The sequence below is a fragment of the Gorilla gorilla genome, chromosome 21 (assembly GCF_029281585.2).
Source record: "Gorilla gorilla gorilla isolate KB3781 chromosome 21, NHGRI_mGorGor1-v2.1_pri, whole genome shotgun sequence".
In the NCBI taxonomy this organism is placed as follows: domain Eukaryota; kingdom Metazoa; phylum Chordata; class Mammalia; order Primates; family Hominidae; genus Gorilla; species Gorilla gorilla.
Window position 1 is genome coordinate 62,396,924 of NC_073245.2, and position 14,568 is coordinate 62,411,491.

Below are 14,568 nucleotides of genomic sequence, written 5' to 3' on the forward strand. Positions count from 1 at the left end.
TGCATTTGCTCTTCCCTGTGCCTTGGATGCCCCTCCCCAAGATCTCTGCACGGCCCCTCCCTCACCTCCTTCAGGTCTCTGTGCAAACGTCACCTTTTCAGAGAGGCCTTTCCCGCCTACCCCCTTAGCTTGATTTTGCTTCCCAATGCTGCATCACGTGTGTCTGTGTTTATTAACTCAACACCTTTTCGTGCTTCTGCCTTCCTTGATTTCTGGGACCTGCCTGGGACAGTGGAAGCTCTGGGGAGATAGGGGTAGGGGGCAGGCTCTGCAGGCTGGCACCGTGCCCTTACTGCCTGCATGTTAACACACAAATCAGGGTGGCTATTTAAATCGATTAGGGACTGTGCAAACACCATTATCAGGGGATTGTCTGCTCTTATCAGCCCAGAGGGAAACGTGTGGGATGGGGAAGCTGGTGCTGTGCAGCCTCGAAAGCCAGAGATTTCCTGGGCTGTGGCTGGAAGATCAGATCCCAACCAGGGAAGGGAGACAGTGACCTACCTGGGACATCCACCCTCCCAGCCTGCACAGCACACACCTGGGCTCTGATCCAGCCCATCCTTTACCCCCGTAGAGGCCTGAAACCGCCTGGCCTCCCAATGTTAACTGGAGGCTATACAGGCCCTGGTGGGGACGTCCTCAACTGAAAGCCAGGCAGGTCTGGATTTGCAATCTCAGACTCTGCTGCTGCCTGGGTGAGGACCAATATGTGACTTACTTAGCCTCTCAGATGGTGATGGGAACCTCCTTACTAGGGTAGCACAAAGAGTGAAAAGTGCCCAGCATGGGGCTTGGCACATAGTAGGTGCTCACAAAACATCCGTCATTAAACTGACCAGCGAGGCTGAAGTGAAAGCCTTGATCAGTGAAAGGCTGAAGTGAAAGTCTGGCAGGTGCTGTCCCCTCCCCGCCCCTGCTTAGTCACTGGTTTTCTCAGCACTTAGGCACACCTGCATTTTGCCTTCACAACAGCCCTAGGAGGCAGGTACTGCCAGCAGCCTCATTTACACTGTGGTAAATGAGGCTGAGAGATGCAATGACACTTGCCCAAGGCCACAGAGCCAGGAGGTGGTAGAGCTGGGACTTGAACCCAGGTTTGTAGAGGCCTGCTCATAACCATCCCCCGATGAGGCTGCAAAGCTCAGACTGTCTGTATTCCTGCCCTTGAATATGGGGCTTGAGGCAGAGAGGCTGGGGGTGCAGGTCTCTCCCATCCCTGGGGGCAGGGGACATGCCTGGCTCCTGCCTGGGCTTCCCAGCAATGGATGGGTTCATCTCTCTCCCCTCCAGCTGGTCCAGCCCCCGTGCCCAGCATATACCAACCCCACCCCAGACCCAGATGGCTCAATTAGCTGGCCTGAGCACTATTGGCTTAGGTGGCTAGAACGCTTTTAATGAGATTGTGGGAGTTGAACCCTTAGGAAGGGCCAGGCAGGACCAAGGGCACAGCCGCCCCCTTCAGTCTTGGAGCCGGGGATGGGGAGGGGAAGGGTGGTGCATGGAGAGGAAGGAAACTGAGTCATCCAGGGCCTGGGAGTGGAGATAGTGTATTAACAACTATGTTGTACTCTGCCTTGAAGTGTGACTCTGGACTGGTCCCTTCTCTGAGCCTCAGTTCCCTCATCTGGAAAATGATGACAACCTTAGCGTAAGAAGTGACCGATGGGCCGGGCACGGTGGCTCACGCCTGTAATCCCAGCACTTTGGGAGGCCGAGGCGGGCGGATCACGAGGTCAGGAGATCGAGACCATCCTGGCTAACATGGTGAAACCCCGTCTCTACTAAAATTAGCCGGGCGTGGTGGCGGGCGCCTGTAGTCCCAGCTACTCGGGAGGCTGAGGCAGGAGAATGGCGTGAATCCGGGAGGCGGAGCTTGCAGTGAGCTGAGATTGCGCCACTGCACTCCAGCCTGGGCGACAGAGCCAGACTCCGTCTCAAAAAAAAAAAAAAGAAGTGACCAATGGAAAACACCAGGAGGTACTAATAAACAACAGCTCTCTCATTTATTCATTCATCAATTCAAAAAATACTGAGCACCGGCTGTGTGCCAGGCCTGAGGCTTGAGCTAGAGACACAGCAGTGAATGAAACAGACAAAAATCTCTGCTCTCAGAGAGCTGGCATTTGAGTTGGGAGAGATGTTGGGAGAGATAGATGATAAACAAATAAAGACACTGTGGACACAGTGTAACAACAGAAAAGTGGGATAGTGTGTGACAGAGCTGCTATTTTGAGACGGAGTCTCGCTCTGCTGCCTGGGCTGAAGCGCTGTGGCGTGATCTTGGCTCACTGCAACCTCCGCCTCCTGGGTTCAAATGATTCTCCTGCCCCAGCCTCCCAAGTAGCTGGGACCTACAGGCGCCTGCCACCACGGCCGGCTAATTTTTGTATTTTTAGTAGAGACGAGGTTTCACCATGTTGGCCAGGCTGGTCTCGAACTCCTGACCTCAGGTGATCCACCCACCTTGGCTTCCCAAAGTGCTGGAATCACAGGCATGAGCCACCACACCTGGCCGGGGCTGCTATGTTTTAAGGCAATCACACCTCCTCTGCTGAGAGGAGGTGACCTCTCAGGAGACACCTGGAGTGAGCCATGTAGGTGAGAGTTCTAGGCACAGAGAACAGCACATGCAAAAGCCCTGAAGTAGGAATGTATCTGAGAGCAGGTGACAGAGGCACAGTCAGGGGGCCAGCGTGGCAGGTGCAGGGTGACCTAGCATGAGGGTGGCGAGAGGAAGCTGGGGCAGGTACACCGAGGAGCGGGTGTTCTATACAGCTGCAGGTGTACGCAGATGAGAGTGGGGGAGTGGCATGATCTGCCTGGGGCTCTAGCAGGATCCAGCTAGCCATGTGGAGACTGGATGGTGCAGGGCAAAGGTGAAGGCAGGGAGACCAGGAAGAAGGCTCCTGAAACAGCCCAGGTGGGACAGGATGGTGGCTGGACAAGCGTGGGGACCATGAAGGTACAGAGCCATGGCTGTACTCCTCATGCAGTTTGAAAGTAGAGTTAACAGCGTTTGCTGATGGTTTGGATGTGCAATGCAAGAGGAAGAGAGGAACTGAGGATCATGTTTAGGTTTTGGGCCCAAGTGACAGGCTGCAGGGAGGTGCTGCTGACTGCAATAGGGAGGTGGGGTACTCAAGGCACATCCTGGACTCAAGCACACACATCCACGCATGCGGACACACACACGCGCCAGTTACCCGGTGGGTCCCTGGCCCCTAGGGAAGTTGAGGCAGGCAGCAGTGCCTCGGGCACTCACCAACACCGAGTATGACGAGGGGCGTGTCCTCCCAGCGGGCCAGCAGCAGGAGGTGGACCAGGTTGTGGGCGATGAGGCTGAAGCACAGGATCACAGAGCACCACTCCTGGAGGCGCTTGCCTGCAGGGAGCAGAGGCGAGAGGTAAAGGCTGGAAGGTCAAGGCCAGGCAGAGTGTGGCCCCATGGGAACTTTTCTTTTCTTTTTTTTTTCTGAGACAGAGTCTCACTCTATCACCCAGGCTGGAGTGCAGTGGTGCCATCTCGGCTCACTGCAACCTCCACCTCCCAGGTTCAATCGATTCTCCTGCCTCAGCCTCCTGAGTAGCTGGGATTATAGGTGCCCGCCACCATGCCCGGCTAATTTTTGTATTTTTAGTAGAGATGGGGTTTCACCATATTGGCCAGGCTGGTCTTGAACTCCTGACCTTGTGATCCGCCCACCTCGGCCTCCCAAAGTGCTGGGATTACAGGTGTGAGCCACCGCACCCGGCCAGGAGCTTTTCAACTTTGTTTAATGCATCTATATTGCCAACCACAAGCTGAGCTTACAGACTCCCGCAAAGGAGTCTGTACCCATTTCACAGATGACGTCACTGAGGCCCTCGCCAAGGTCAAACAGTCAGGGCTGGATGCATTAAACCAAGGACGGGGCCCTTCAGAGAGTGGCCCAATTCTCTGACAGACCAATTCTTTGACAGACAGGACCAGAACTCTGGTCTCCTGGGCCCCTCTGGGCTCCCTCTGGAGACACCTAAGGGAACTTTAATGAGCTTCTTTTTCTTTTTTTAAACTAGAATCTTTGTGGCTTCACTTGTCCCCTTTTGCAGGTAACTATTTGGAGGCAGAGGCTACAAACAACCTTTAATCCTGGTGGCTCACACCCTGCCCAGCCTCCCTCAAGCAGGCTCCAGAAAATGAGTCAGGAATTCATGGACAAATAGGGCTGTGGGGCAGTGGGGCTTCTAAAAGTATGGCGTGTGGGCCAGGGAGGCAGAGCTTCTGATTCCCAAGAGGAGCCAGAAGTCAGGCTTTGGGTGTGCAATCTGTTTCAGTGTTGCCACATACTTTTCACAGACACACAAGCCCAGAAAAGCTGATTCACTCACTGCAGCTTTGTCTGTGGTGTCAAAACTTGGGAAATAACCTCAGTGGCCATTGCCTGGGGATTGGCCAAATGAATTCAGTCCACATCATCTCTGCAGCCAGGAAAACGCCCGGGCAGTTGTCTATAAGTGGACGTGGAGAGATGTCCAGGACATCTAGGTAAGTGCAAAAAGCAAGGTGCCAAATAGCAGCCATTTATGTTAAAAAAAAAATCTATATAGTTAAGACCGGCTTTTCCCTTATTTCCTTTTAAAGTACTAGCATATTACATTGTTTTCTTTTAATTGTAAATTAAAATAAAAAAATAAAAGGGGGCCATGCATGGTGGCTCACACCTGTAATCCCAGCACTTTGGGAGGCCGAGGCAGGAGGATCATTTGAGACTAGGAGTTCGAGACCAGCCTGGCCAACATGGTGAAACCCCATCTCTACTAAAAATACAAAAACTAGCCAGGCATGTGGCGGGTACCTGTAATCCCAGCTATTCGGGAGGCTGAGGCAAGGGAATCACTTGAATCTGGGAGGCGGAGATTGCAGGGAGCTGAGATGGCACCACTGCACTCCAGCCTGGGCGGCAGAGTGAGACTCCATCTCAAAAAATAAAAACTAAAATAAAAATAAAAATAAAATAAATAAAAGGGGTTAGGCCCAGTGGCTTACTCCTGTAATCCAAGCACTCTGGGAAGCTGAGGCGAGAGGATTGCTTGAGCCCAGGAGTTCAAGACCAGCTTGGGCAACATAGCAAGACCCTGTCTCTATTAATAAACAAAACAAAACAAAAAATTTTAAACATTAAAGGAAATAAGGCCGGGTGCAGTGTTTCACACCTGTAATCCCAGCACCTTGGGAGGCCGAGGCAGGCAGATCACCTGAGGTCAGGAGTTTTGAGACCAGCCAGGCCAACGTGGCGAAACCCCATCTCTACTAAAAATACAAAAACTAGCCAGGTGTGGTGGCAGGCGCCTGTAGTCCCAGCTACTCGGGAGAGGCAGGAGAATCGCTTGAACCCAGGAGGCGGAGGTTACAGTGAGCTGAGATCACGCCATTGCACTCCAGCCTGGGTGACAAGAGTAAAACTCCATCTCAAGAAAAAAAAAAAAAATTAAAGGAAATAAAAACACCATGTGGGTGACATAGAACATGTGACTAGGGTATGCCCCAGGCAGCTGCTCCATAAGGCACAGAAGACCTTTAATGACAACAATTTTATCATGGGTGTTTAAAATATACTGAGCAGTTACTACATATCAGGCGCCTGCTGAAGTGATGTCCTTTTGCAGGTGAGAAAACTGACCATCAGAGTGGTCAAGGAAGTAGCCCAAAAGCCACCCAACTAGTCAGCAGGGACCAGAATTCCATGGCCAGAGGTCTGGCTCCTAAGATCCCGCTCTCGCCCCGCTCCATCCTGTTCCTGCTGCCCCTGGTCCCTCCCTCTATTCCCCATCACCCTATCACCTTGACGACATTTTGGGTCAGGAGCCCAGGCCCCCCCTTAAGCAGCGGGGCCAGGCAGGTCCCTGTGAAGGGGTCAGGGCCAGAGCAGGTGAGAAGGGCTCCTCCTGTGTCCACCCTCTCTTCTTTTTAGGACTCTGTGCATGCTGTTCCCTTCACTCCCTGTGCACCTGACACTGCTCCTGCAGATCTCACCCTGGAAACCTCCATCTCCAGGAAGCCATCCATGATGCCTCCTCTGACCCCACACTCCCCCAACACGAGGCCCATTGCTCATGCCTGTGGCCTTGTCTACGTTTGTCTTTCCCTACCTAAATGTGAAGTCGGGAGGCCCAGGACCATGTCTGGCTCACTCACCAGGGCCCTGACACTCAGTAAATGCTTGCAGAATGAGCAAATTCCCAACCACAATCCTAACGGACAACTCCATGGCTTTGTCTCTGGGTGCCGCTCACCGACATACCTTGGGAAGGAAGTACTGGGTTCCCCATTTGTCATGATAGGGAAACTGAGGCTCAGGGAGAGAGAAGGCCTTCTCCAGGTCACACAACAGCAAGCTGCTCCTGACCTACCCTGACCCAGAACCAGGACAGCTGCCCTCCCCTGCCCCATGAAAAGACCAAGGCTCAGAAGGGGAAGGGAACACACCAGGGTTACATGCCCTTGGCTCCTTTTGTACAGAAGAGGACCGTGAAGCCCAGGAAGGAGAAGGACCTCAACAGAGGTCACATAGCAGAGGTCACAGGGGCCTAGATCTCCTGGTTCCCCAATTCTCAGGCGAGGGCTGTTTCTCTTGAGCCACGCAGCACCCCCACAGCCCCAGCAGCCGCCCCAGCCTGGGGATCACCATGATCAGGCCCAGCAAGGCCTTCCCCTTTCTGGTTCTTGTTTGTAGCCAAGGCCCAGGGCTCAGAAGCAGAAAGCCCTGAGCGGGTGGGGTGGAAGGACACGGAGAGGCGGTGAGAAGGAAAGAACAAGTGAACCTTCCCGATCGACCTGCCTGCCCGCCCCACAGCACGCAGGGACAGGAAGTGGGCAGAGCCAACTGCAACATGATCAAATAACAGTTACCCTAACAATGGCTGACACACACCGAAGCCTGTCATGCGCTGGGGTGTGGCCCATATCGGAGAGGTTGCAAACTGACTCCCTCTGACATGTTTTGCCCTCAGTTTTAAAAAGTGAGCTAAATTTGAAAATCACGTAAAATTCCTAGTTTCCTGCTTCCCTCAACAACACAGGGCTCTGGCCACCCTAGGCCTAAACAATAAGTAATAGCTGCCCCCATCCAATGGGATACGAGCTCCGGGTTCACCCTGGTCCTCTCCCTTCCCTGGGGTCTCACACTGGGTGGCCAGATTTGGTGGCAGCCCTGGCTGGGCCCCTGCAGTCATCTGAGTTTTTGAGTCTGAGGCACAGTCTCTCATTCAAGTATCAGCCCCTCAGGGAAGGAACTGAGTGATCTCATTTCCAAGACAAGGAAACTGAGGTTCAGAGCTGGGTTTGGATCCCAGACACATCAATGAGACATGTTAGCCTGGACGTTCGGGGCAGTCCTGAAACCAAAGATGATCCAGCTCTCTCCCCACGCCATGGAGAACGTCCTCCAAATCTGAATATTTTTCCATCTAAACTCCATCTCTCTTTGGCCTCTGGGAGCTGGATCCTTCTGCAGACCAAATACCTTAATTCTCATCCATAAAAAATGCATACACAATGGCCGGGTGTGGTGGCTCATGCCTGTAATCCCAGCATTTTGGGAGGCCAAGGTGGGCAGATCACGAGGTCAAGAGTTTGAGATCAGCCTGGCTAACATGAACATGGTGAAACCCCATCTCTACTAAGAACACAAAAATTAGCCAGGTGTGGTGGTGTGCACCTGTAATCTCCTAGCTACTCGGGAGGGTGCACCTGTAATCTCCTAGCTACTCGGGAGGCTGAGGCAGGAGAATCGGGTGAACCCAGGAGGCAGAGGTTGCAGTGAGCCGAGATCGTGCCACTGTACTCCAGCCTGGACAACAGAGCAAGACTCCGTCTCCAGGGGGAGAAAACATACACAACGTAAGTAGCTTTCACTGAGCAACTGGAACATGCCAGATACAGGGCTAACATGATCTCAGCACCCCTCACCACCTCCTGGAGCTAGGGACTCTCTGTCCCATCCTTCAGAGAGAGAAGCTGGGCATGGAGAGGTCAAGGCACTTGTCCAAAGTCACTTGAGGGTCACCAAAGTCACAGCATGGATCATCAGCCTGGCAGGGCCTGTGGGGTCAACTGGCCTAAACTGTATCACTTAACAGATGGGCAGACTGAGGTGGGGACAGGGAGGGTGGCTGCTCAGGACACAGGAGGCCCGGGCTGTCTTCTGGCTGTAGTGCTGAGGTCCTGCTTTCAGAGCCAGCCCCTGGCTTGGCAGGGGTTGAAGATCTGAGCCAAAAGCAGTAGCCACTTATTGGCCTGAGGAAGGGGCTGGCCTCGTGTGGTAGGTATGGAGAGCTAGGAAGAGCAGGGGAGGCCTGGGGTCATGCCTTTGTCATCCTGCTTTCCACGGGACAGGCTGCAGTCAAAGGCTTGGTGGGCCCAACTCTTCTGGTTCCAGGTAGAGACAAGCCCCAAATAAGCTGGACTTCTGAGGACCCCTGGCCTCCAGCAGACCCTCAGCCTCAGGGAGATGGGGGACAAGAGGTAGAGAGAAGGTGGGGATGAGAGATGGACAGAGGGACAAATAAGAGATGAGAGACAAATAAGGAATCAGAGCCATGGGAAGATGAGAAACAGGCTGAGTGCCATGGCTCATGCCTGTAATCCCAGCACTTTAGGAGGCAAAGGTAGGAGGATCACTTGAGGTCAGGAGTTGGAGACCAGCCTGGGCAACATAACTAGATCCTGCCTCTACAAAAATAAAAATAAAAATTAGCTGGGCGTGGTGGCTCACACCTGCAATCTCGGCACTTTGGAGGCTGAGGCGGCAGGATCATTTGAGCTCAGAAGTTTTGGGTTGCAGTGAGCTGCAATCGCTCCATCACACTCCAGCCTAGGTAACAGAGCAAAACCTTGTCTCAAAAACAAACAAACAAAAAAACCGAAAGAAACAAAGATGAGAAACAGAGACAAAAGAAACAAAAAACAGAAGGCCCATCTGGGGGACGGAACCCCTGGGTTCAGCTTTGGGAGTACAGGCCAGGACTCTCACCCAGTACTCCTGACACCCTCCACCTTTCCCTTCCCCCTGTGCCAAGAGCCTCTGTAACCCCCAGGGCAGGGGGCACCCACAGTTGGCCTGGGTGGGGTACAGGTGGATCAAGGACCGTGAGGCTGCACCCATGAAGCCTGGGGCACCTGAGAAGTAGCACACACATGGCCAGATTTCAGCTGGGACCTCCTGGGAAGCTGGACACCCGCCTCACCCTCTGGCCTGCCAAGCTGGCCAGGCCCTTCACAAACCCTGACATCTGGCATGAGGTGGGCTGCTGCTGGGAAACTCAGCCCAGAACAGGACAGAACGGCTCCTGGGTCCTGCAGGACCAGGGCTCAACCTCTGGGCCAGACACTTGGGGCCTGCGAAATCAGGCTGTGGCCGCCTCCCTGTTGCACCTGTCACCATTCCCTCAGCCCCATGCTGCTCTGGTCCAACTACTCACAGCTCCCTACACACAGAGGCCCATTGTCTGCCACCTGCCCTGCACACATGCTGTTCTGATGATCCGGAATACTCGCCCCCGCCTCCCACACACTCACCCCTGGCTGGCTGACTTCCATAGTGAAGAGTAAGAACACAGAACCTAGCGCACCCCCACCCGGCCCAGTCCCGGGTTCCAGGCCTAGCCCTACCGCTGCCCGGTGCCCCGCCGTATGACCTCAGGCAGCCTCTCCCATTTTCTAAGCCTCAGGAAATGTTCCAACAAAAGTGGACTTGGTGCTCATGAGGGGCCAAGCACTTTAATCAAACCAAATAGGTTCAGTCCCTGTCCTGCTGGCCTTCTCATCAGGTGAGGGCAGATGTGGGCCTAACCCCGATCAGGGTGAGCTTTAGGAAGAGCATGCCTGGGGTGGGGGTTGGGAGGGGTTGCAGCCTCCTCCTATGTGAATGCAGTTAATATCAAGGTACAGCTCACACGGTTGTAGTGGGGATGCACGGAGAGCAGGTGAGGAAAATGCCAGCACAGTGAGGGCTCAATCACTCGGCTATGTTGATTGCCATGATTATGGCTGTCAACTGTCACAGTGCCAAACCACCTCCAGCCCCAGTAATCTCAAACATTCCGCTCCTAGAACCCAGGAACTTCTCCTACTCTTCCCTCCAGCCTACATGTGTCCTCCATATTCCCTAAACATGCCTGGCAAGCTCCCACCTCAGGGTCTCTGCATTTGTTGTTTCCCTGGTCTGGACCAACCCTTCTTCAAATATCCTCAGGGCTCCCTCCCTCCAGCCCTTCCTCCCTTCAGGCCTCACTTCGAATGTCACCTGCTCAGGGAAGCCTTCACTGCCCCCTCCCTAAAATGTCATTCCCGTCCCCAACATTTCAGATCCCCCTCTCCTGCTATGTATTTGCTCCACAGCGCTTGCCACCACTGGGCACGTGAGACAGTTATTTGTCAATTTATGGCCCGGCTATTTACTAAAATGCCAGCTCCGTTTTTTTCTTTTTCTTTTTTTTGAGACAGAGTCTCGCTCTGTCATCCAGGCTGGAATGCAGTGGTGTGGTACTGGCTCACTGCAACAACCTCCGCCTCCTGGGTTCAAGAGATTATCCTGCCTCTGCCTCCTGAGTAGGTGGGATTACAGGGGCCTGCCACCATGCCCAGCTAATTTCTGTATTTTTAGTAGAGTCGGGGTTTTGCCATGTTGGCCAGGCTGGTCTCGAACTCCTGACCTCAAGTGATCCACCCACCTCGGCCTCCCAAAGTGCTAGGATTACGGGTGTGAGCCACCGCGCCCGGCCAGCTCCATTTTTTTCTGTCTTGTTCACCACTCTGCCCCCAGAGCCTAGAACATGGACTAGAACATTAGGTGTTCAATATGCATTGAGCCTGGTCTCTCACTCTTTCAGGCCCAGAGAGGTCAAATACTTCCCCAAGATCACACAGTGAGCAGATAGAAGCAGAGAGGCCAGTGGAAAGGAAGTTGGAGAAACCAGTTTGGCAAGTCTCCTCCCCTACCTCCAGGTCTGGAGGAGATAAAGGGCCTTGATTGTAGATTTGGGGCACCAGGCTGTCTGCAGACTCTGATTCAGGCATGGCTGTTCTTCAGAGAGTGAAGGGCACTTGGGGAAACCAGAAATGGACAAATATGCAATTGATCGTGGTGGAGTGGGGAAACAGCAATCCCTGGGGAGGCTCAGAATGCCTAGGAATGATTTGGGCTGTCTGAAAGTAGGTAGGGTTCACAGGAGCAGGCAGAGCTGGACACTAAAGAGGGAGGCCCTTGAATCCTTATCCCCAATTCCCAGGTGGGGAGTTTGAGGACCAGAGAGGTGAGGCGGATCCCCCACAGCAAAGGTCAGACTACTGTTAACAACAGGGAGGTGCCAGGCACAGTGGCTCACGCCTGTAATCCCAGCACTGTGGGAGGCCGAGGTGGGCGGATCACGAGGTCAGGAGATCGAGACCATCCTGGCTAACACAGTGAAACCCCATCTCTACTGAAAATACAGAAAATTAGCCGGGCATGGTGGCAGGCGCCTGTAGTCCCAGCTACTCAGGAGGCTGAGGCAGGAGAATGGCGTGAACCCAGGAGGAGGAGCTTGCAGTGAGCAGAGATCACGCCACTGCACTCCAGCCTGGGCAATAGAGTGAGACTCTGTCTCAAAACAAACAAAACAAAACAAAACAAAAAACAACAACAACAACAAAAAAACCACACAACAGGGAGTGCCTACTGAATGCCAGTGGACGATCTCATTTCCACTTCCTAACACAAACGGGCAGATAAACTTTAACTTGCAAGGAAACCAAGAGGAAACAGAGACGGAAAGTGGCTTGGACCAGGTCATACAGCTGAATAACAGAGTCAGGATGTTAACCCTGGCCTACCCCCAGGAGAGCAGGAGGTTTTAAGTCCATAGGCTGGGTGTCTTGGGTATAGGCCTGAAGAAACCATAGCGGCATGGACCAGGTGCCCAAGTCAGGTGTGAAAAATCACATACAGAGAATGGAGTGGTCTAGGACCCAATGAGGAAATGCAAATGGTCCGTGGCCATGCCACCTTTTAAGGAAGAGACGGCATGGAACCCAGGCCAGTGAGGGCAGAAAGCTAAGGTGCTAGTGACCCCAGGCCCACTCCAGGCAAGGGCTGCATGTGGTGCTTGGTGGCTGCCCCACAGAAAAAGGAAGGATGTCAGGATATTTGACAAACAAAGCTTCATTCCATGGTGACACCCAGGTAGAGGTGCCTCCCAGTCACCTGAACCGGGAGTTCTCAAAGGCACTTCCTTAACTCCTGGGGATATAGGGCCCTCCTGAGGCCAAACAATAAAATTCCTAGGGCTCACATAGGAGTCACAAAAGTGGGTGTGGGGGGGTGCTTGCTGGAGCATATACAGTGAGCAAAGCAGGAAGAAGCTAGGGAGAAACCGTGGCCTGAGGGAAAGGGACAGAGAGGGAGAGGTGAACTCCAACTTATGATCTGGTCTGGGGAATATGGGGGTTCCAGTCCCAAGTCCTAAGGAAGGGGCCAATACATGGATGTGAGGGAGGGGCAAGAGCTAGAGTTGGGGCTTATGTACAGGTGAGCTTACAGTGGGGTACATTCAGTCCCCTCACTGCCTGGGATCCAGGAATATGGGGCAAGGACTGATGCTCACCACTGGAGGGTTGGGGAGAGGATATCGGTCAGTAGCCACTGAAGCTATCACTAGGATGGGGTTTTGGGGGAAGGGTGTGGGGGGTACCGTGCAGCTGGAAGCCCCTGAGTTAGGGTTCCCTGGGCAGAGGGGCTGACATTCCCAGGTTAGGGAGGTGAGGTCATTGTTTGCAGCCCAGGGCCTGGGCTAGGGCACAGAGGAGGTACTAGGATGTAGATTCCAGATCTGGGGAACCCAGGATGAGGTGTGACTTTTAGGGGCCTGAGGGCAGTGCATACAGCTGAAGGGCAGCTTTGGGCTTGGACGGGGTCCTGGGGGGATGAGGGGGTGGGGTTCTAAGTCTAGGAGCACTCTTCACAACCGAGAATGCCCCGGGGCTAGGATTCCGTATCTGCTCCGTTTTTAGCCCAGGGAGCTCATGGTAATTTCTTGATCTGGGGAGTGTCTTTGCAGCCAGGAAACCCCGGGGCCAAGGTTCTGGCTTGGGTTCGGAAGGGACACTGGGGTGGGGTCCCCGAACTTGCTATTTGCAAGTTAGACACCCGGGCTGGAGTTCCGCATCTGGGCCCGAGGTTGGGACTCCAGTCTGGGGTCGCTGTCCGCAGCCGGGGCTGGTGACCGCAGGCCTGGAGGGGGGCCCAGAGGTCTTACCTGGCGAGTAGAGCGCAGCCAGCTCGCGGGCCCCGGCGTGCTGCGCGCCCCAGCGGCAACAAGACGCCTCGTCCTCGTCCAGCTCCAGCTGCTGGCCCGGCCCGTCCTCGGCGCCCGCCATGGCCACTCGCCCGATCGGCCCGGTGCGCTCTGCTGGCGGCGGCGGCGGCGGCAGGGCCGCGGAACCGCGGCGAGATCACACCGCCCAATGACCGCCCAGCGCCGGGCGCGGCGGCGGCGCGGGCGGGGTCCTCGCCCGGCGCGCGTCACAGCCAATCGGGGCTCGCGCCGGAGCCGCGCAGGCCAATCGGGCGTCGCTGAGCCGCAGCCAACCGCCGCCAGCCGGGGGCTGGGCCGCAGCTGGACGCAGCTGGGCGCGGAAGCTTGGGGCGGAGGCGCGTGCCCGCCTTCCCAGCTCAGCCCCGGCAGGGCTCCCGGCTCCAGCCCACTGGGAGCTCGCGGCGCGTCGCCGCCCAGCTAGGCTTCGGTTCGCGGGCCCGTGCAATGGGCCGAGGCTGGGCCCAGAAATGGGCATTTCTTGAGCCGGCAGCGTTAAGCGCCCACTGTGTGCAAGGAACTCGAGGGCAGGGCGCCGGGCTGGGGCCGAGGCCAGGAAGCATTTGGCGGGTGCTCTGTACGATGCTCTCTAGCGAGGCCGATGGACAGTGGGCTGGTTTATCAAGCCCTACTGTGTGCAGAGGTTTCGGGGGCCATGTGTTCATCAGCTGTGTGCCAGCTCTGTGCTGTGCGCCCAAAGAGGAGAAACGTCGAGCCTGCCCCGCATCCTCCCCAGCTCATGTTCTCCCGGTGGCGAGGACAGTAAACTAACGAAAATGACAACTAGGGTCACTATGAGATTTGCCGAGCGCTTAATATCTGTCAGGTGCTGGACCAAGAGCTAGACGAGCAACATTTATTTGACTCTTAAACACCAATGGTATTGCCTCCTCAGAGAGCCCCACCACCACCACCCTGCTCAAAGGTGCCCCCTCCTCCAGTCACTGTGACATCACCCTGTTTTGTCTTCACAGCGCTTCTGGTGGGGATTGAGCTTGCAGTCCCCGTCTCTCCTATCAGAAAGCAAGCTCCTGAGGGCAGAGAACAGCTTTGTTTACAGCAGGGCCCCCGTGCCAGGATCGGGGCTGGAACATGGTAGAAGCTCAATAAATGCTTGATGAATGAATTAAGGCTCAGCCAGATGCGTCTAATACTTCGGCAGATAAATGACAGCAGCAGGAATTTACCCCAGGTCTAACCGACAACAAAGTATGCAATAATTTCTCATAGAAATTC

General features: G+C 54.7%; 1 protein-coding gene across 2 annotated transcripts in view; it reads right to left on the reverse strand.

The window, feature by feature from the left end:
* PEDS1 (plasmanylethanolamine desaturase 1) overlaps positions 1–13,553 on the reverse strand; it is a 30,298-nt gene extending 16,745 nt beyond the window's left edge. Inside the window, exons 1-2 of one of the 2 annotated variants that reach the window (XM_004062357.5) lie at positions 13,276–13,553; positions 3,266–3,385 (exon numbers count right to left, since the gene is read on the reverse strand). In XM_004062357.5, coding sequence (XP_004062405.1) covers positions 3,266–3,385; positions 13,276–13,396 — 241 coding nt within the window. In that variant the 5' untranslated portion in view covers positions 13,397–13,553. The remainder of the gene's footprint in view (positions 1–3,265; positions 3,386–13,275) is intronic. The other variant, XM_063702256.1, reaches the window with a different exon arrangement.
* Positions 13,554–14,568: the final 1,015 nt, after the last annotated feature.